The sequence below is a fragment of the Salminus brasiliensis genome, chromosome 4 (assembly GCF_030463535.1).
Source record: "Salminus brasiliensis chromosome 4, fSalBra1.hap2, whole genome shotgun sequence".
In the NCBI taxonomy this organism is placed as follows: domain Eukaryota; kingdom Metazoa; phylum Chordata; class Actinopteri; order Characiformes; family Bryconidae; genus Salminus; species Salminus brasiliensis.
In genome coordinates, this window is record NC_132881.1 from 22,520,872 (window position 1) to 22,543,791 (window position 22,920).

Consider the following 22,920-nt stretch of genomic DNA (forward strand, 5'->3'; position numbering starts at 1 on the left):
TGTTGACCCATCCTATTTATTTTTTATTAATGCTAATCCATTCACACATTCTTAAACACTCCCAGTTTATTAACACATAATATAACGTTTTGAATTGGGATAAATTAGTAATGTCAAAAAAAAAAACAAACCCCACCAAACTGAAATAACTAAATGCAGGTGGTGGCTCAGCTTACACCACCCTATTATGTTATTTTCATATTATTTTAGGTATGTATTTATTTATTTTTTAGACTTATATTAATATTCCCTGTGTTCCCATTGGTTGCACATTTTCCTTGCACTCTGAACCTTTTGCTCCGTAAGTTAAATATTATCTATTATATTATACTAAACTCTGTTTGAGAAAAACTGAATCAAATAAAGTAGTTTTGTTCGGGTGAATCAACGTGACTCAGTCTGTCCAAGACAGTGTGTTGACAAGACAAGCCATGTCCTGTAAAGTGTATCGACAATGCTCTGTTTCCACGCTAAAGGGAAATGGTGCTGCGATCCTGTTGAAAACGGCAGCACTTTTCCCCTTCAGCGTGGAGACAGAGAATCACACAGATCTCCACTCGGTTAAATGCGCTTTATCGGTGTAAATAAACCCACGCCTCTGCTTCTGGACCTGCTCGTCTAATAAACGCCCAGTTCAAAAGGAGTCACATGTCTGAGCTCAGCGGTCACCTGACTCTCTCACCGCCTTAACGGACGGCCGAGGCCGAGCGCACCGCAGTGCAGCACCGACCTTCAGCTCTGACAGCAGGAGACCCACACACAGAGAGAGAGAGCCAGCCGCGGAGCAGACCTCCAAAACACACTGAAACAAGGACAGCCGTGAAGACACCATGCTGTTCACTCTCCTTTTTGTCTCCACTGGTAATATGTTTAGCTAACAACTACTAGCTAGCGACCAGGTTCACAGTATAACGCCATTAACGCGGTCCGTGTATATTAACGTGAGCTAGCTGGCTAACCTTAGCATGGCGGAAGCGGCTGTTTTTGTAAACAAGTAGCACAGCGAGCTGTTTGAGGTATCTAGCTGTAGCTAGCTACGGTTACAGCACCGTTGAGTGGTCTAGTACAAGTACTGGACGGTAACGTTAGCAGCAGGACATGTTTTAAAAGCCACATTGAGGTGAATTTAGCTAAAAACGCTTTAATCATGAGTCGGTTTACTGCTTGTCTTCGTTGTCGTAGTTGTTGGTGTCCCAGTGAGTCAGTGCTGGCTGACTAGGCGGCGTTACGCACATAATAGCTACGCTAGCTAGCTAACCTCGTCTGCTAGTGTTTTAATGATCGCCCTGGTTTGATTTTTGTTTTTTTGTCTTTATGGGATTTAGCTATGGTCTCGTCACGCATTATTTGAATGATCCGCTGTTATCTCAGTAGTTCTGCGCTGTGGTTGCTAATCAGCTAGCTATCACATTAATAGCACAGCTACGCTTTCTCAGCTTCGCTTTTATTCCAGGTAGATACAGAAACACCTATAGCTATATCTTATCCTCAACGACTATATCCTCAACAACACCTGCTGCTGATGATTTACACAGGGTCACGTTTTTAACCTTGTTAAGGGCGCGGAGAGCTGGGTTTCAGGGTTTCGGGTGGTAGAAACTGGTAGCTAGCTAGTCATCTTTCTACTTCAGCCCATGACTCATCAAAACCGTAGGTGTAGCTGCTGCTGTCATCATGTGCTCTTTCTGTAAATCCACTCCAAACATGCTTAGCTATGCCCCGATGCCCCGTAAGCAAGAATGCAGCTGTCCCGTTTCATACTGGTTCAAACACGGTGTGTGTTTGTTTGTGGTGTCTAAGATCATGTGCTGCTAGCGGTGACTGCTGCTGCCCAAGTGTGATTAAAGTGATCGGTCTGTATTGCAGACTTTTCAGGACCGTGAGGTAGCTACTGATGAGGGTTTTGGTGCAGAGAGCCTTGTCCTAGTCGCATCTCTTCGACCGTGATTGTGTTCCAGCATGATTTCCTCATTTTCACCCAACCTGAAAGTGCCTGGACATCCTCATTTGTGTTCTCCCTTTGTGCTACTGAGAACACCCACAGTTTTCACTTCAGCTTTTGGTCATGAGGTTCTTCTTGCTAACTGTGAAGCAGTGCTGGATTATACAGATTTCCAGACCGTTGAGTCTAAATGTTTAATAAAAAAAAAATAATAAACAAACACACTCTGTTGTTAAAGTCTTAAGCATCAGTGGGTTTGTCACGTGGGCTTGTCTTTTGCATCAGTTCGTGTGGAAAACAGGGCCAGTGTTCAGGCATGTTCAACAGACCTGCCTTTTATTATAGGTTCTTCTACACCCAAAGCCTGAGCTGGTGGGTACGCAGTCCTTCCTGTGGGGTTGTGGTGGACCACAAAAATGACTGCATCTGTTTTCAGCCTAGCCCAAATGATCCATTTCTAGTTCCCTGATGAGGAAGCTGCTGACGGCCTCAGTTCTCATGTGCTGTAGTTTCAGTTCTCTCAATCCAGTTAGATGCTGAAGGTCAGTTTTGGGTGAGTCTATCCAGGCTGTGAGCAAGGTGTTGGGCTTGCTTCATTCTCTGCAGGAATGTGGACCGGGGTTGATTGGTAGTTGCCCTGTGTTTGGCCTTCTTTTTAGGAAACATGCAGAGCTCATAAGATGCTTATTTTACAGTGTTTTAAACACAGACCAGCTGTAGAATATTGCATTATAAAACAATCCTAGTCAGGCCACCTTATAGTCTCTATAAAATGTAAAGGACAATGCTCCTGTCTTCATAGAAAAGTGTCTCTGCCATATTTTGTTAATAATTAATGTAGCCATGCTGTCACTAGCCTATATGACCCACTTAGTTGGTCTGCTTTTAGCTTACATAGCCTGAACATCGGTGGCTTGCAATGTTTTGGTGGCAGGGAAAGGATAATGATAAGCGAGGTGGTAATGCTGATGACTTTTAGGCACTGAAACCGTTTGTATATGTTAATAATCTGAGGCCCCAAGCGTGTTTCAGCTCTGGTGCGTCTATGCAAAACCCTTTATTTGTGGAAGTGAAAGCTCTCTTGAAGTAGCCGCCAGAATTTGAGAGTAACCATCTCATTTTCTTTGCTGTTGCTTTGTCCACTGTGAGGCTGCTGTAAGAGTTTCCACATTTAGTTATGCTGCTGGGGTTGAACATCATGTGATGCTGAGTCACTGACTGAGTTCTGCATGTACCAATCAGTAGCTGCTAACCATGGAATGATACAGAACCATACCATGAGGCAAATGAACAGTCACTTAGATTGGAAAGGTTTTGTTTACAGCTTTTATAGTTTTTTTTGTAATGTTTTCTAAAGCCACATGCAGTCCTACCCCTTTGTATCTTTGTGTATCATGATTAGGTCAGCTGCAGAGTGCTGAGGTGAAGGGATCTCATGATTTGACTGTGGGCAGGGCTTATCTTGGAATAACAGGTTGCTCAAAGTTCCTTTTTTGTCCTATTTGTAACATGGCTGGTGGTGGATCATATGACTTCAGGTGTAGATAGGAGATTCTTGGCACATCCCCCTGTAGCACCATAACACCTTGTTTACAATAAGGGGAGGGGGCATTGGTTGATTAACGAGGGCACAGCACTGTGTATTAGAAAGAAGTGATTAAAATCTGATTAAACTAAAACAGAGCCCAGCTTTCTTCTTAAAACTACTAAGCTTTAAAACTGGCACATATCTCTCAATCATGCTCTTTATTGTTATTTGTGACTGATCTTTGTGTGGTAAAGGACATTTGGACTCTTCCTTGTTCTCTATCCTTGGTTTCAGATTTATAATTGTTTGGCTGTTCAGTACATCCAACACGAGGGATTTTTTTTTTCAGTCAGAGTGAAGAGCTAGACTAGGATTGCTGGCTCTACTTCCTTTTTCTGCTTTTCCCTGGAGTTTACCCAAAAGACTGTTTCTGCTTTCAGAAGAGTCCTTCTTCTTCTGCTTGGTCAGAGGCCAGGCCTTTGGGCTGAAATCTGTTTGAGAGATTTAGTTTGTATTTGCTTGGTTATTAGTAGTGAGTGTAATGGCTATTATACACATTTGCCAGTGGAGTGTGGCATGTTGGGAGTTCTCTAGATAAGAGTAATTCTGCTTCACAGCACGTGATGGTTGAAGGATTGTGAGGGGAAGATGCCGGTCAAGCTGATCTGTGCTTTCTTTTTCTCTTTCAGCTGTGGCAACCCCTCTGTTGGGAACTGAGCAGTGTGCTCGTGGCCCCCCCTACTGGTGCCAAAATGTCAAGACGGCCTCACTCTGTGGTGCGGTCACTCACTGCCAACAAAATGTGTGGAACCAGCCTCAGATGGTGAGTTTATTCATCATTTTTGCTCCATAATTAATATGGGATGTGAGATTAGCTAGTTCTGAACTTTTTTTATACCCCCCCCCCCCAGAAATCTGTGCCATGTGATCTTTGCAAAGAGGTGTTGGTTGTGGTGGACCAGCTGCTTAAAGACAATTCCACTGAGGTGAGCACTGTGAATGTTTAATTTGGGTGTAGTTTAAGCTTTTGAATTACCTGTACTCATTTTATATGTATGCTGGGTAGGCTGAGATTCTTGGCTACATGGAGAAAACATGCCAGTTGATTCCAGATGAAAACCTGGCTGCTGAGTGCAAGGAGATGGTGGATAATTATTACCCCATTCTTATGGGCATCGTTAAAGGAGAGCTGGTAAGCTGAATGAATATTTGTCTGACAGTACAGTTCTGTTTTACACAACTTTATTATGATGGGTCTGTAGTTCTAGTACTTAAGAGGTTTGATTATTTCTGGCATAAAGATCTTCTGTTAACTGTGCTTCCAAAAGTAGTTCTTTTAATCCGAGCTGCTCACATTGTAGGGGAAATTGAGTCAATAGAGGCTTTGTCAGGGCTGGTGGGCAGGGGAATAAACTGCTCTTTGTATTATCAGCTCGCCCTCTAGGTCTACATGCAAGTGGCTGCCTTATCATGTAAAAAATAAAGCATGGTTGAATGAATTGCCTGTTAACTATTCAGTGATAGGAAATGTGTTCAGATGGTGCCTGAGAGATTGCTGTTGATCATGCTTTTAAGATGCAGCTTTTTGTCCATCTCTCTGCAGGAGGACCCAGGTGTAGTGTGTGGTGCCCTTGGTCTGTGTGTTACTCAGGAGGAGGCTCTTGCCAAAGCACAGCTTCTGTCTAATGAGATTCCTAAAGTGGATCTGACCCAGAGGATCAACCCCTTCCTGCTTAATGTTCCTCAGCTCCTCTATCCCCAGGAGACTACAAAGAAAGTGGAGGAGGCCCACAAAGAGGTGATGCTACTGTGCTTATCTTTAGCTTGCCTCAAAATGAGGAGCTTGCCATGTTTTAACCATGTGCTTTTCTCCGCAGACCGCTAGTGATGTCTGCGACGACTGTGTGAAGTTCATCACTGCTGCTCAGGAAGAGGCCAAAAAGAACGCCAGCTTTGTCAACTCTCTGATTGCACAGATCGAGGCACAGTGTGACCTGCTGGGGCCTGGCATTGCTGATATGGTACTTTTAAAGGACTTGGTTAAGTGTTGTAGCTGTGACATTATTTTAAGGATGTTTCTTTTTGTTGTATTTAATTTTGTATTTTCTTCACCATATTCTGTGTTCTTTCACAGTGCAAGCAGTATGTGAGCCAGTATGCTCCCCTCATTGTTCAGCAGCTCATGTCTATGGTAAGTACTCCTTAGCTCCTTGTTCCTTTTATTTATTTGACTGACTGCATCCACATTTCTGTTGTGTACCTGGTTTAATTTTGGCCTAGATGATGTTTGAACTGTGAGCAGTCTGTTGCATATATAGAGCTTGGCTTGTCTGTTGAATCAAACTGCCATTTCTTCCTTCCTGCAGTAAGCTCATGTCCAGTCTTACAGCTATTCTGCCTGCCTGTTCTCATCTGCATTTCTAATCACTTGTCTTTTTATTTTATTCCCTCTCCCCTGCTTCCCACTCATTTGCCTTCCTTCTCTATCTCTCTCTCTCTCCCCCTCCCCCTGTTCATCTCTCCATTTTACTTTGATCTACAGGAACAGGTAGGTCTTTGTGTTGATCTGCTAGTTGTGCCTCTTTTTTGTGGAGCTGGTTGCTTGCGTGATTTGATCTAATTTGATTGACGATTGCTAATCTGTGCTGTTGTGTAGAGTAGCTACTCACACTTTTAACCATTAACATGACTGATCCGTTCAACATATTTGCGGTTTTTCACCTTGTAGGGTTCATTTCAGTTCCTGGAATAACTATTCTGCTGTCATTCAGTTTCATCTTGTAGCTGTAGTCAGTATTGTTCCACTGTCCTCCTCATTTTGTCATTGAACCTTTTTTTTTTTTTTTTTTTTTTTTTTTTTTTTTTCCAGGGAGCCCAACAAGCTCTGAAGGCTCACAAACATTTATACAGTTAAACAAGTAGTTTATAGTGTGATTAGGGTTTTATGGTGCTGTCTGAAGTGTGAACCAAAAGCTTTGGCTCCCTTGAACAAATTACATGTTTAAGTTTTGTTTGGTCTATTATAATTTTATAATTGCTTCAAAAGCATGGTTTCATTGTGGGTTTTAATTAATTAAAACATTAGTGGTAAATGCCTAGGTCTAAATTTGGAGATGATTGCCTATAGTTGGGCTCTTGTTTTGGATTACATGGCTTTCATTGCCTCCCATCCCCCTCAACTCAAGTCTCTAAAACAGTATCTTGCATGGTTGGCGGTTGCATGACTGGCTTTAGTAAGACTGGCCGTGTGCTGCAGGCCTCACTAAGCACGACATGGCTGCGCCATGTAAATGTATAAGAACAATGCATGATCTATGTCCGGGAAGACTCTCACTGATGCTTCAAGACTTGCTTATCCAGGGCTATACCTGTTACTAAAAAATGGCACGCAGCATTAGATACTCACTGTCTCATTTGTTGGGTTATGGTGGGTTGAGCATATTGGGTCCTGGGATTTGGACACTGCATGTGCAAAGATCTACGCTTTGTTTAGTCTCCCTTTTAGATGGCGTACCAGTCATTCTCAGCTATGCACTCTTGTATTTTTTCACTTTGTAGCAACCCAAGGATATCTGCAGCCGTGCTGGCTTCTGCGATTCCAACTCTGTGCCCATGCAGACTCTGGTGGCTGCGAAATCTATCCCTGCTTTGAAGACCTTCCCTGCCACCAAAGTGGTGGAGGCCGCCTCCCTTAAGCCTGCAAAGGTAAAGCTACCTACTATGTTTAGTAGTTGTGCGTGTGATCTTGTATATTTTTCCGTTAACCTATACAAGTTCAAATTCATTAGTAAGGGATCAGTGTTGCTGAGTGGTGGTTTTGTGTGTTCGTGTCTGTGCAGAAGATGGTGCGTGCACGGGATTCCCCTCAGTGTGCCATCTGCGAGTATGTGATGAAGGAGCTGGAGAATATGATCCAGGACCAGGCCACTGAGGTATGGCTTAATTGACTGTTGCAAGTGATGACCTGTCATTGTGGGGTTTCAACTATCTTTACATTTGGTGGATTCATAAAAATGTTCTGTAGGAGAATAAAGAAATTTGAGTACCATTCTGAGACTGACTTTTTGCTGTGGTTTTGTAGGAGGAGGTGATGCAGGCTGTGGAAAAAGTGTGCAACATTCTGCCCTCCACTCTGACCGCTCAGTGCAAAGACCTAATTGAGACCTACGGCCAGGCAATAATCGAGCTGCTTGTGCAGGAGGCTGACCCGAAGACTGTGTGCACCCTTCTGGGACTATGCAAGGGAGCCAGCCGCGCTTTCATCCGTGAGTTTCTGTGCCCACCCTAATCTGTGCTGGTAATACTCCTCTACCATTGGCTCTGCCATGATCTCCTTGTCTTCTCCCACTCTCAGCTGTGATGGAGAAGGCTGATTTTGAGGCTGGTGGGTTCTGTGACGTGTGCAAGATGGCTGTGCGCTATGTGGATGGCATCCTGGAGCAGAACGCCACCGAGGCTCAGATCGAGGAGGCTGTGAGGAAGGTCTGCAACTTCCTGCCTGATGAATACAAGACCCAGGTGGGTTGTGCTTTGTGCCTCTTAAGCAGGATTTGCACTGGTCAGTCCCCAAATTTAAAACCTGCTCAACTACTGGAATGTACAGCAGCTCCAAAGTTAATTAAGTGGATTAAGTGGTGACTGTTTGCTTAACAGTGTGACCAGCTTGTGGAACAGTATGAGCCTCTGCTGATCCAGCTGTTGCTTCAGACCCTTGACCCTGATTTCGTCTGCATGGTAAGATTGCCCTCTGCTTGATTTGTTAGTTTTGCAACACATGCATTACATTGTCTTACAGTTGAAATTACGTACTGCCAGGACTTGTCTGAATGGGTTGTGATGTCTGGCTTTGTAGAAGCTGGGTGCGTGTCCGGAGGTAGTAAAGCAACTGCTGGGACTGGAGCAGTGCAGCTGGGGCCCTGCCTTCTGGTGCAAGAACCTGGAGACTGCCTCGCGCTGTAATGTGAGTGTCACACACAGGCTCTGCTATAATCCTGACCCCTGAAATGCTTCCTCTTCAAATGTCTGGACAGTTTACCCTCTTTACCCAGTTAATCAGGTCTTCAAGTAAAATGCCGTTTTGTTTTTCTTCAGGCGGTGGCTCACTGCAGACGTCACGTTTGGAGTTAGAGGAGCACAGTGGCCACACCCACCTGAGGATCTAAAGGAGAATTTCTGTAGCGCTGCTTTCCCTGTTAAGACAAAATCATTCCTTCCCTGATGTTTGGTTTTTTTTCTTCTTCTTTTCTTTTGAACAATAATGCAGATTTGAAATGAAGTGCTGCCAAAACTAATACAACTTTCTTTTAGGGCAGGTGGAAGGCAACTACTGAAGGGAGGTGTGTAATTGTTATGCAGGGAATTGGTCAAGTGCTGGGAGGGGTCTGACTGACATGCGAAACTGGAATTTAATCTGCGGATTTATTTGTTCTACAGCTGTGGGTTGTTTAAGTTTTAAGTGTGTTTCTTTTCCTGAGACCAGTTTTAGTTTGTACACAAGTTTATTTCCACTGAATGTGTGTAAATGGGCGTGGGGGGGGGTATGATGCTGGGTGGAAGGAGTTTGTGCCTTGATGGAAAGAGGGCTCCCAAGACCTCCAAATGGAATAAAGTCAGTTTTAAGAGTTGTGCAAAATCCCTGCTTCTGTAGGCCAGTGGGCTGACTTTGAAAGCTATTCTGTTTTTAATGAGTGAAGCTTCAGTTCTATGTTGACTCTAATTGTAGTCACATCTTTGTCTGTTTAATTGAGGGCAAGGGAAGATCACAAGACTGTCCTGTTGACTACACCTGCTTTGTCTATTTGGCTCAGCTGATTGGCCCTCACTGCTTTTCCTTTTGATTGACCTACTGTCTTTGCCAAACTGTCATGAGCTTCACTTTGTTAACACTGAGCCATGTGTTGGGATCTGTAAAATTTGAACTGAACTGAAATGAATTAAATCTTGTTTGGTCATTTTAGTAAAGATGTACAATAAAACAAATACCTGTTGTGTGGGGGTGACTTGTATTTATTGAAATGTGCATACCTTAAGTCACAACAGCAGAAGACCATGTCAGGTTTTTACTTCTGTCAGCCAAGAATAGAAGGCTGCAGTGGGCACAGACACCCCAGATCTGGGCAATGGGAGACTAGAGAGACACAAATCTGTAATGCATGCCCTCTATGGATCCAAGTTTTGCCTTGTGTCAGCAGTCCAGCCTGGGTGGAAATGGTGTATTGTGGAAAGTGTAAGGGATGGTTTCTTGGCAGTACATCCTAATCAGTCATTGCTTAACTGCTACAGCCTGTTGTAGTATTCCTGATGACTGTGTACATTCCTGCAGGACCACAATTACTTCTAATCTTCTGACTGCTACTTCCACAGGATTGTCACAAGTCATTGCACACTGGTTTCATGATTCACAGGTTCAGAGGTCCTTCCAGACTGTGAAAGAACTGGAGATTTGTGCATGAAAGTACAGTAGAAAAAGCAGCAGGAATTGTGTGATGCAACCATGTCAACATTGACCACACTCTCACAATCTCTTGTGGTCCTAAGCTTGTTTTAAGAGCAAAGGTAGAGTCTGGTAGTGTGTATTAAAATAAAATGCTGTAGGTGGGTTTATTAGGTGTATAAATACACAGAAACAGATCTTGTAAATAAGACACAGCACAGAGGATATGACCTGATGCTATGTGATGAGTATAAAAAGAAAAGGAGTCACATTCATGAAAACAATGTTCTTCACAATGATATAACTGCTTGTGTTCAGGCAGAATAAAGGACATGACTGATTATCTTTAAATCAGTCTCAGTAATGGCATCTACTGATGTAAAGGATACTGCCACTTGATTTTGCTGTTCAGTAAAAAAAGATACAGTATATTGACAAAAGTATTGGGACACCTGGCATTAAAATAGTTTCACCTGATTTTGGTGGAGTTTCTGTCCCTACTGTCCAGGGTAGATTTTCTACTTTGGAGGTGAGGATTTGATTGCATTCCGCAACACAAGCGTTAGTGAGGTCAGGATGTTGGATGATCACAACCGCAACTCTCCCAGTTCATCCCAAAAGTAGTGCAGAGAATACAGTTCCACTGTGCCACAGCTCAATGCTGGGGGACTTTATACCCCAGAGATGCGAATGTGTTCATGTTTATTGGCTTCAGAGTGTCAAATTCTATGACCAGACAAGATGTCTCATCCATGTCAGCAACGGGTACAACTAAGTAGCTGAATGCATTTAGTAGAACGGGTGTCCACAAACATTTGGACGTATCATGTATGTGCAGTGCTGCTTTTGTAAAATGAAGTGTTACTTAAATCCCTGAGGGGTTCCTCTTGTCTTACACTGTAAAAAAGACCGGTCCTGGCAATGATTCAAGTCTATTGGTCTTGGTGAAATAAAAGTTTTTGGTTTTGACCCCACACTGACTTCTGAAGGACAAACATATAAAACAATCATCTATCACATGCCACAGCTGTAAAATACAGAAATGGGTCATTATGAATCATAACTGCACCAAAACTTTAGCAATTCCATCCTGAGCATTGCTGTTAACGTTACACAATAAGCCTGAGGCTGTGAAAAACAGAAGTCCCGACAAGTTTCACAAATACCCTGCCTTCATTTCCAGCGGCTGATCCGTCGGAGCTGCACATAGGCCATCACCAAGCATACGCACATGATGCCGGCCAAAGCCACTTGGTTCTGCCAGAAGCCCCAGGTACTGTAGTCAATCTCCTGATGGTCCAGATACATTTCACCTGTCATTCTGACACACAGAGAATTCCAATGAGTACCGAAAGTCAGCAGGATTCTTTTTTTTTTTTTTTTTTCTGGTGGCAGTAGGAGGTGAAGCCTGATTGTTCTGGTCGATACTGTATATCCATCCATCTTGTGTGTTATAATAAAATCAAAAATCAGAAGATGATTTAGAGGCATGCAAAAGTTATTGTATTTTATTTATGGAAAATTATAGAAAAGGAAGGATTTTGTCTTTTTATTTTTATGATGTGGTGACTGACCATGTTTATTATAAAAAAGGTAAAAAAATAAAAAATAAAATCAGTTGCTATATGAGGTTAGGGGTGGGCAATATGCCAAAATGTTCCTCTGCAATATTTAACCCCTTCGTGAGAACTGAAGCATAAGTGGGCGAGTCTAAACTGATTCAGGGTGAATTGGTGGAGTTACCCTATATAGACAAAAGTACTGAGACACTTTTTCATTCACTGTTCCTTCCGAAATGTTGGACTAACTGTATTCACTGTTCAGGGAAGACTTTCTACTACATTCCGGAGCATTGCTGTTGGGATTGGATTCTGTGACAAGAGCAATCTCAAAAGAATTGGAGGGTGCACCAATCATCCATCCATGAGAACACAGTTCCACAGCTCCACAGCTTAATGCTGGGAGGCTTTATACCCCTCTAACCTACGCATGGCATTCAGCATGGGGCCAATAGGTTCATGTTTATCTGCTCCAGAGTCTCTACAGGGACTAGACAAGCTGTGTGTGTATGCTTTGGAATGCTTTGGTGTCAGAAATGGGTGCTAAATGCACTCATTAAGAGGGGTGTCCACACATTAGGACATATAGGGTTTGCAAATGAGTTGGTTCTGGAAATATCAGAGGAAGTGATTTTAGTTTGCATATGCAGACTGCAGGACTGTGGAGTGAATTGTTTGTTTTAAAACTTTACAGTCTAGTACGAATTACATCAAAATCCTTTATTTTCATAAAGTAAACGAAATTCAGTTCAGGGGCTCTTTAAGTACCGACCATACCCACAATATGCTTAGAAAAGTGTAAGTGTGACTTACGTGGTGTAGTTGCTGGTGAACACTTGACCTTTAAGTTCGTTGATGGCCAGTGCCTGTAAAAGGACAGGTTGTGGATTACTGACCGAGTCACACAAGTAACCATTCTCCGACTGTAGTCTGAAAACTTACATTGTAGCCATAGCGGAATATACTGAGCCACTTCAGCCATGACATCCAGCTGAGCATAGAGTTCAGGTTCACCAGGAATCCTCCAAACACCTGAGAAAACACACAGACAGACATAAGTCACACTCAGCACGAACAACCGCAAGAAATTAACTTTCTCAACTTTCAGTGGGAGTCAATGTACAGAGTCAATGTGGAACATTTCTATTGATCCATTTATCATGAAATGTTAAGTGTAAAAAAACTGTCAGCCTTTGAATATGCCAAAAAGTGAAGAACGGCAGATACAATGGAGATACAAGCGACAACATCACAGCGACAATATAAATGATATTAGTTAGCTATAAGCTACGATATTTACTCACACAATTGATAGTGTCTGCCCTTTTATCATTTTTATCACTAGAATGCAAGACTGTTGTATAAAAGTTGTATAAGAGCCACACAGAAGACTTGGCTCATGGAGTGATGCTATTTATGATAAAGCACCCACACACATTTTCTGTTGCTTAATTAATTCATTTCTCATGGGTTATGACACTCAGACTCACCATCATAAAGACAAAGGGCAGAGCGATGAGAATGTTAGCCATGGCAAACGAGCCCACACTGGCACTGACCAGAAATGCCAGGCTGACCGCAGACAGACTGATCAGACTCATAGTCACGCAGTACAGGAAAAATGCCTCCACTTCAGGCTTCAGAGCTGAGAGAGAGAAGATGATTTTTATTTTCCATCATAATTATCTCAAAACATACAGGAATGGAATAATGTGACTACTTAAAATAATAAAACCTAACCCTGTAAAAGGCTGGCATATTATTCATTTACTATTCAGTCCCTTCTTCTCTAGCTGCTATACAAGTTTATAAGAAAGAAAAGCGGAAGTGTGGGCCATTTTCAGCCCATTACTGTGTAAACTAATACGCACTATACTGCTAGCATTTACGCTAATATTAGTTTATACACTATATAAAAAGGCACATATGCATTTTTTTCTCACTGTCTGACATGAATTTAGAATAAACTTTTCCCGTTTTAGGTCAATCAGCAGTTAGAGCGCCAGGCTATCGATAACAGGGTTGTGGGTTTGATTTCCGGGCTTGGCAAGCTGCCACTGTTGGGCCCTTGAGCAAGGCCCTTTACCCTCTCTGCTTCCCAGGCGCTGGAGCTGGCTGCCCACCGCTCTGGGTGTGTGTGTACTCACTGCCCCTAGTTCACTAGTGTGTGTGTGTGTGTTCACTACCACAGATGGTTAAATGCGGAGGAAACATTTCACTGTACATAGTACATCCATACATCTTTACCTTTTTTACCTTTTAATTAAGATTCACATATTAATATCTATTTGCTAAATGCCAGAATAATGAGAGAGGGAATGTTAAGGCATTTTTATTACTTTCTTCTTATATAGTATCTAATGCCAGTGACTGTCTGTCCATTAACCATCTTAAAAAAAAGCCTGATTCACACTGAACTGCTCAGTCAGTGAGTACCTCCACTCACCCATCATGAAGTAAGGGATGGCAGAGAAGATGAAGACTGGGAGTATGCGGTTTGGAATAAGGTCAGCGAACACTTTGGACAGGAAGTACGCAGACGTGCGGTAGTAGCCGCTCGAAGTCTCGTGACTGAGAAAGAAAAAAAAAAGATAATTAGGAAACGGCCTTCAGAGCAAGCCCTGTCCTGAATATTAAGAGTGTACACACACACACACACACACACACACACACACACACACACACACACACACACACACACACACACACACACACACATAAAAGCCTTACATAAAGAGTACTCTCTCGCTGATGAAGAGTTCGACTGCAGAAAGGTTGCCAAAGACCATGTTGATGGCCAGGAAAAAGAATGCACCAGTCCTGGAGAAAAAACAAAAAAACACCTGTCATTCAAACAATGTACACTGTGGACTTTGGGTCCTAGACACTTTTTGAAATGCCCAATTTTATTCTCACCATTTTAAAAACTTAGTCACAGTTTGTTGCAGGAACCTCTTCAAACCTTTCTTAAAACCGGTCACAATAATTAGGCTCACAGATTGTGTAACTCCATAGCCAGAGAGATGCTATCATTAAACACTGTCATACAAACTGCTTTTAAGACTTTTGCCAGCCCATGCGAGTAACCAAATAACCCACACAGCTGTTCCAGCCTTATACAACACAGTGAAAGATGACATTCTGTAGGAGATAAAAGACATCTCCTTCTACCCTGTCACTTTTTGTAATCAGTCTGAGAGATTGTTCCATGTGTTTTTATTTATTTGATATATTTTATGTAGGATATCTAAGCATTTTTATATTTCAATTCCAGTGTCTGAATAGTTTTAATATTTTAATGGCACTGTATTTCTACTACCTACCTATCTCTATTACCATTATATCAGTGGCATCAAATGACAATAATATAATTTATGGTATTTATTTCTAGAACAATATATAATATGAAAAAATAGTAACAGAACTAAATTAAGATTCTTTTCTGAGCAAAGGTAAGTGCTATCTGAAAACTGGCCATTAAGACTAATGTAGGTGGGATCATTTCCTACTTAATATTTGGTAGCAAAAGCAATTTGTTACAAGAACGGTTACCTCCTGTAACTGTGTTACACCCCAAAGACTAACAAGACCCCAAATGTTACCCCAACAAACTTTTTTAGGGACAAAGATACACCCATGTCATTGAGAATGTAGCTTGAGAATGTAGAATGTATTGTTTACTTTGGACAGTACTCAGTAATACCTGATTAAAACCTGATCAGTAAAATGAACACCTGAAATAGTAAGCATTCATTCAAAGCTACAGGTGACAGCAGCAAAGAACAATTTCTATAATTTCTTATCATCTGTATGGTCGTAAAACCTGAATCATTAATGGGGTCGACATGAATAATGAACTCTATGTATGCCAAGAGGACAGTGTGTAGGAAGTCTGTCTACCTATTCTGTAGAGCCTCTGGTAATGAATGGGGAATCTGATAGTAGATCAGTCCCACCAGAATACCAAAGAAAATGTTGAGGAACAGCTGCGCATAAGAGGTCTGAGGATTCCGCAAGATGTTCTTCACAGTGCGAGCACTGACCAGCATGAGCTATAAAAGAAAGCCAACACAGCCCAGTTCAGAAACATACTGAACTTAATACACCACACATGTCCTGATTATTGCTAATAGTACATGGAATCTACTGGGGGAGGTTAGTGTTATCCAAATGGGATGGGATTATTGGTACAAATAATTGTTATTATTACCATTTCCATTTATTAACATGCAGCTCAGTGTTTTACAAAGAAAGAAACAAATAACAGAAACAACAGAAAATTATGTATGAACAACAAACAAGGAAATAAAATGAAAATAATCATAATACTGATGAACAAAATGAGAAATGTACATATTGTATATAAATAAACAAGTTCAAACTCAACTTTTAAATACTGTTTACCTGTATCTAGAGGATCTTCCTCAAATCTTTTTTATTATTTATTTTGACCATTTTAACTATATATTTTTCATTTATTTCATTACTATATCATACCATATTCTTATAAAACCCTTGCTGTGTATGGATGTAAGCAGATATGCAGTTTGTAAATGTGTTGTAGTTCCAAAGACTAATCTCTATCATGTACTGAATAAATGTAGCATGTCAAATTTAGAAGTTGTTGAATGATAATAACAATAATAACAAGATATACATTCCACAACTGAATATTCTAAATATTAAGCAAATATAAAGTTATTTTGAAATAAATAAACAGGACACTAAACATATGTCTTGTGGCAAGGATGTCTTGTGAGTTGAATGAATCCTAAACTCCACACTCCTTTTGTATTCTGATATGTAGATGCATTGTTGGTGTGTACCTGGTAAAAGAAGGATGTAGGATAGCTGGCCTGGTCATTGGCTGGTTTTTCCTCAAGTTTTAGTCCTTCTATCAATTCCTGGAGCTGCTGGATAACTCTGCAGCACTGAGGAGACTGTCTATATTTCACAGCTAGAGTGTTCTCATTCACCAACATCAGCTCACAACCATCCATGTCATCTGCATAAACACAGGAAACAGAGAAGCTTTTTCAAATAGAAAATAAAGATCATCAAGAGCAATGTTCTGTAGAAATGCGAAACTCTTGTTTCTAAAAAAGTGCAAACAGTTTCAACTACATTCTCTGAACCTTTTACATAAAACATGTGTTTGTTATGTATTTTACTTAGGAGATATTAAGCATTTATTCCACACAAACAGTTATATGAATTAATCTGAAGGATCAATGCCTCTCAGTACATGTATTCAGTACCTGCTTTGGCAGAATTAGCTTGATGTACAAAGGCTTCATTGGTGATGTCAAGGAAGAAATCGGCTGGGTTATTGAATGGCTCGCATTTGTAACCTTTAAAAAAAAAACAAAAAAAAAAACCCAAAACACTCTTAGGACTTTAGTACAGGTATGAAAGAAACATAGCAAAAGTCTTGATTAGGTTCTTTAGAAACTCTGATCATATTCTGGTACATGATGTCTAAACAATATTGTGTGTGATGATGACAATTTACATGTAAGAACCGCAGAACTTAAATTGCTTTATTTAGTACCTATTTCCTCAAAATAGGTTAAGGCTTTGTCTGCAGAGCCTGTGTAGATGATCTCCCCTTTGTTCATGAGCGTGAGATGGTCAAACTGTCGGAAGATGGAGTAGCGAGGCTGGTGAATTGAGAAGATGATTGTCTTCCCATTCCTGGAGAGTCTGCATGGGTAGATAGCATGTTATATCAGATATGACATCAAATATAATATCAAAAACACTGTACAGATATGACCATGGTAGAAGAACAGCTGGAGAAATGTTTTCAGTCTTTTCAGCTTTGTTAAATCAACAGAGCATGAAAAGGAGTGTGTTATCACCAAAAACAGAGCGGTTGTTATGGGGTTGTAGGCACAGGTCAAACGCGAAAGCAGGGCGAACTTGTTGCCGGTCCATTTGTTACCAGTTATTGTGTATTCTAATCCTTTTTCTCTGTTTGTGCGCAAAGTAAGTTAGAAGTAGAAACTATATGACGGTTTGCTGGTTTGCTTCATCTACAAGCCAAGAAGGGCAGGGCGAAAAGATCAGTTCAAACAGTAAAAAAAAAACCCTTGCTGTTAACATAAAGAACAGCAAATTACAGCATAATCCGACTGCCTGGAAAGAACAGTCCTTGCTGTGCAATTCTGTATGTGAAATGCAAGACCTGCGAAATAAGCGCCATCTAGCCAATGTTGACATATCTCTGACCATGTCATTACTCTTTGTAATGTAACGCTTTAATGATTATTTTGCTTTTATTTCTTTATTCGTTATCTCTTTTTGCTATTCACATTTACTGCATTAGCCTGAGGTTAGCATGTTCCTTCACGTTTACCATATTAGCTCAAAGTTTTGTGCCTTAGTTCATGTTTTACCCCTGTAGATCAAGGTCAGGATGTTGGTTTACATTTAGCTTGGTGCTTAGTATGCACGTTAGCTCGTAGATAGTTTCTTAGTTCGCCGTAGCACGTGGGCTTGAGGTTTTGCAGGTTTTTAGCATGTTGGTCAGCCAGTGGAACTAGATGTAAATAATTTATTAAACTATTTGGTGCTTTGGTTTTTAAACTCTTCCAAGCCATATCACATTCTTTACTTTTAAAAATATATATATTTCAGTTTTTTTTACATTACACAACTATTCTTCTAAGAAACTGGTCGGAATTTTACACTAAATAAATTACAATTACTTTAATTAGTTAATTTAGTTTAATAGGACTCTCTGTAGCAGATAATCATAAATCTATAGGCACCATGCTTAATGCCAGGCGTGGGCCAGAAGCTGTGGAGCAGTGGGGCACTGTGTTCTCTGGAATGAGTTAAGGATTTGGGAATGAGGAGGGCTCGTCACTGAATGCAATCAAATCTTCACAGCAATGGTCTAAAAACAACCTTGTCTGGGCTAGAGCTACACAGAGTTGTAGGGGAGGAGTGTGCTTACTTATGTAGCAGATCGATGATCGCATTAGCAGTGTTGGAGTCCAGGCCTGTGGTGGGCTCATCCAGAAAGAGCAGAGAGGGGGAAGTGATGAGCTCCATGCCAATACTGCATCTTTTTCTCTCCCCACCAGACACACCCCGCAAAAACTCTGTCCCGATCTGAGAGAAGTAGAAAAAAGAGCTGCACTGAGAAACTACTAATAGCAGTACTCAGTAATAGCAGTAAACCTCATATGTCCAAAATAGCAAGATAGATAGATTTTGATCCAAAAGAAAATTTAGCAGCCAGTAGCAGTTACACAATAACTGTATAATACAATAATTTATTCAATATAATGTTTGTTTGAAACACCACGGTACAACATTAAAAAAATGAAGGGTGTAGCAGACATGAGGGATACAAGGGGATACAACCCTCAGACTCTTGTGGGAAAGTGTTTCTTTCTGCCGCAAATGTTCACACACTGGACATGCCCTTATTTTTTGGGGCTAAATGCCTCCAGTCTCACAGCAAACCTTTCATGACTACTTTAATAACCTATGGTTTAACCTCATTTTAAAGTGTATTAATGAGTGAATTTCAATTTATTGATTTCATTTGTTACTGAAGCTGTGTTCCAAACTGCTTAACTAACAGTACCCTACCATTAGAGGTGCATTCATTACTATCCTTATTCGTTCTTATTCATATTTAGCATTATTAATTATGATTAATTGTCACTTTGAAGAATCCTAAATAAGAAGTGTCAATACCTTGGTATCAGCGCAGTCATTCAAGCCTAGTTCCTTAATCACAGACTCAACCTTCATGGCTTTGTCCGAGGGGCTGTACTCTGCTCGTGAGAGCCGGAGATTGGCAGAGAAAGCGAGGTTCTCCCTCACAGTGAGAGTCCCCATCAGAACATCGTTCTGTAAAAAGAAGACACACAGGACTGTACATTTATACCACAGTAACAGGTAACCTTGACAGGCTAAAAACTCTGTGAATGTCACCATGAACCTTTGTTTATCCAAAAGCATGATCTTTTAACTTTTAGAGTATATTACAGCTGTGTTACTACACTGTGTCAATGTAATTAAAATACAATGCAAAGACAGTTATCAAAACTACTAATTTATTTATTTATTTTTGTTATACTAACATTTCAAATTCACAACGATCCAATGAGGGACTGATTTTAGCAAAAGCCAGCTGACTGGATACTTAGGTGTTTTACTGTTTCTTTTATCAATTAACAGGTATGTCTTGTCTGATTGTACTTTTTGGGCTCCCTCTGAATATAGTACACATGTTGACCCCAATTTTAAAGCTTTTGCTTTTCCCACACTTCCTGAATGACATTATTTTAATCCTTTAATCTGTTTTGACATGGTCTTTTTAGAGTTTCATTGAACAAAAAATGAATAGTACTACTAGTAATAGAAAAATGTAAAATTTTTAAGCTAACTGGTTTTAGTGTGTGTAATTTTCGCTACTGGTAAAAAGCTTACTGCAGCTTAAAGCACCTATTGTTTTTTACAGTGCAGTGAGCAGAAATACAAAAAATTGCCATCAAACATGACGTTTTTCTCAGGCTATCAAGGCAGTAGTCTTTTAGATACTCTGTTACCCTGTTAAGTCCATAAAACTAAAACTCTATACTCCAGCATTAAACTATGCTCCAGGTGACAAAATGCCTAATTATTTTTTGAATATTTATTGTTGCTCTGCCTTTTCATTTATCTTCTGTTGTTTTGGGGAAGGTATGAATGGGTGGGGATTACTATCTAAAATTATTGTTGGGACAAAATACTTGTGTAGAAGGTGGTGCTAGAAGAACAGTTGAGAAGAAGAGGTTACATATATTTCTTTACACATAGTCCACACACGGCATCACATCTAACAGATAGACAGTCCGAACTCTCACTTGAACCACATAAGCAGAGGAGAGCCTGAGGTTGGAGGTCACAATCGCATTATCCACCAGAACCTGCCCTGATTTCAAGCCCTTAGGATCTTTCCTGCCTGCAATTACATCCAGAAGTCTACAACAGGAAACAATGACATTCAAAAAGACAGAGCCCATAAATACATAAATCAGTTCAGCACTCAATCGGAGCCATATGTCATGCAAAAGTGAACACAGTTACAGTAGGACCTCTGAATACATGTATGACTTTTAATACAGCAGAAATGCTGGTAACAGAAAACTCTTCAACATGAGAAGAGAAGAAGCGCAGAACTGTCACTTACGATGTTTTCCCACTACCAGTAGGGCCCATGATGGCATTCATCCCAGAATTCATTATACCACTGCAACACAGAGTCCATACTCTTCAACATGTGGGTGAACAGTAGCATATACTGATTCAAATGGCATCCATTTAAATATAGCTCTATCAAGCATTTGAAAACACCAGCTAACCTGAACTGAACATACGATGATTAATGTACCAACAGACAAGATCCAAAAATACCCTAAATAATTCCTAATCTTTACATTAAGAGTAAGAATTTCTTTCTATCGTTGTTATTGTCTTGTTATTGAGATTTTACAACATCAGCGAGAAATATTTGGATAGGATCAATTATGTCCCAACATACGTTTTTGAGCATATTGTGGAAACTGTCAGTATTTAAACAACACTGACCATCTGCATGTGTCATTACAGACTACCGTGCATCAGACTAATAAAAAAAGATGTGACCTTCTAGTGCATTGGAAATATGGCCTAGTTAGGCAGAGCCTAGGTGAATCAGGCAAACCTGACGTCTTTGAGGATCTCCTTCTCCACCCAGGTCCTGCTGAACATTCCTGCTCGCTCTTTGACGCAGTAGCGGAGGTTGTAGAAACTGACACTGGGACCTGGGCTCTGGAAGCATAAGGCTGATGCCTCGGAGTCTGCAGAAGCCTCACACTCTACTCCAACATCCACGGTCATGTCTTCTTCCTAGGAGACTCTGATCTATGAGGGGTTAGAGAGACAGAAGTGAACCAGATGGGATTTAGTGATGCAGCACTATCCAATACCTTTGGGATGAGCAGGAGTCTGGTGTCTCTGATGGTCTATGATGATCTAGCTAGCTAATGGTTTAAGATCAGCACCTGACCTCACCTGAAGAGTTGATGGCTAAACGCAATCATATCCTCACAGCAATGTCAAAGCATCTAGCTAGTAGCTACGTTAATGTGAAGCCTTTGCCAGAAGAGAAGAGACCATCTCTTAGCTAATTAATGACCTGTGTATGACCAGATTTCTGCAAACTTGGACATGCAGGGTCAGTTTGCAGGACTGGGATTAAGCCTCGTATTGGACTAACCGAGCTAGCTAGCTTCCTATTCCTCTAATGTAAACGGCTAAGGTGGCTAGCTAGCTAATTTACATGCTAAGCTATAGAGATACCATACATGTACAGTAATAAATACATAGCTAGTTAAGGTGTAATACAGCTTTCTAAAGCTCATTCCAACACCAGTTACATGTGTACATCATTTTGAGTCGGGGTTATTGGGGTTTACTGATTTTATTCGAGCATATTCTGCGGATATTCACTAATTTAAACAACATTTAGGCTAGTAACGATACTACCGCTGTGGATCCGCGCATCTGTTCGTTAGCTATAGCAAGCTAGCATCTGCAGCTCGAAGGGTTTTGTCATTCGGCATATCTAACACTGTACAGTCAGTGCTGGTTTTAGGTCGTTTTGATAAATGTCATTAAACTATAGCAATTCTGTGGTCTGCGGCTCATTATCCAGCACTTGGCTCTTTATGCAGCGTAAAGCCAACTCTGCCCTGCAGGGTCTGCACGGTTACAGCAGCTGGAGAATAGCTACTAGTCGACTCGTCGATCGCTTACCGTTGATCTGTGGTTCAGGCTGGGCTTCCACCTTACAGGATCTCTCGGTCTCTCTCTCAGGTTTTGGAGACCTCTCCTCTGTGCTTAAGCTAGATGCCGACCAGTTGGATTGCCCTGAAGGCTGGATGACAAGCCAACGCCCGCTACGACCCCTGACTAGGTTGGGCTAACCGTATGTGTATGGGGAAACACAAGGTTTGGCAAACGCCTCCCCCGACACCTGCCCAGTCCAAATCAACTGAAACAATGGCACCCAATGACTGCTATACTGGGCTGAGCTCCACAAGCCAAATGACAGTTGACAGGAGAAGCATCAGGGCTGTGTAATGGTTCAGGAGGTTCAGCAGCTAGTAAAAGAAGCTGCAGTAAAAGCCTAGAAAAGCATCCCCAGACAAGAATACAACAGTTTACTGATGTCAACTGAGCCACTGACTGGAGGATTATTGAAAGAAAGGCATATGCATCCAAATATGACAAGTGCATCTTAATATCTCACCCCATCATATTCTAATCTTCAATAAAGAATTGTCTCAGTACGTTCAGAGGAGAGAGTCTGGAATGCGGTCATACATGTTTTCAACCTCTCTCATGGGAAAGTTGTCTCTTTAAGACCAGCAGATCACGTTATCCTCAGGTTAAACAGTTCTAAGCAAGCCAT

The 22,920-nt window shown here is 41.1% G+C and overlaps 2 protein-coding genes across 5 annotated transcripts; one reads left to right on the plus strand and one right to left on the minus strand.

Moving 5' to 3' along the window:
• Positions 1–665: 665 nt before the first annotated feature.
• On the plus strand, positions 666–9,458 carry psap (prosaposin). The gene is made up of 14 exons (XM_072677633.1): positions 666–861; positions 4,160–4,293; positions 4,382–4,456; positions 4,537–4,662; positions 5,074–5,268; positions 5,348–5,491; positions 5,605–5,661; positions 7,029–7,175; positions 7,310–7,402; positions 7,552–7,735; positions 7,825–7,988; positions 8,124–8,204; positions 8,323–8,430; positions 8,562–9,458. The coding sequence occupies exons 1-14, from the start codon at positions 831–833 to the stop codon at positions 8,595–8,597; spliced, it is 1,575 nt and encodes a 524-aa protein (XP_072533734.1). The 5' UTR covers positions 666–830; the 3' UTR covers positions 8,598–9,458.
• Positions 9,456–22,514, minus strand: abcg2c (ATP-binding cassette, sub-family G (WHITE), member 2c). 4 transcript variants are annotated; one of them, XM_072677629.1, is made up of 16 exons: positions 22,263–22,514; positions 21,169–21,368; positions 20,656–20,715; positions 20,330–20,447; positions 19,176–19,331; positions 18,424–18,581; positions 17,014–17,165; positions 16,721–16,813; positions 16,289–16,467; positions 15,363–15,514; positions 14,193–14,282; positions 13,909–14,033; positions 12,953–13,107; positions 12,405–12,494; positions 12,276–12,328; positions 9,456–11,224 (listed from the first exon to the last, which is right to left on the minus strand). In XM_072677629.1, exons 2-16 carry the CDS (start codon positions 21,342–21,344, stop codon positions 11,077–11,079), a joined length of 1,905 nt encoding a protein of 634 aa, XP_072533730.1. In that variant the 5' UTR covers positions 21,345–21,368; positions 22,263–22,514; the 3' UTR covers positions 9,456–11,076. The 4 variants fall into 4 exon arrangements, with proteins under 4 accessions (XP_072533730.1, XP_072533731.1, XP_072533732.1 ...); XM_072677630.1 differs by lacking the exon at positions 22,263–22,514 and adding an exon at positions 21,519–21,997; XM_072677631.1 differs by lacking the exon at positions 22,263–22,514 and having other exon boundaries at positions 20,330–20,427; positions 21,169–21,256.
• Positions 22,515–22,920: the final 406 nt, after the last annotated feature.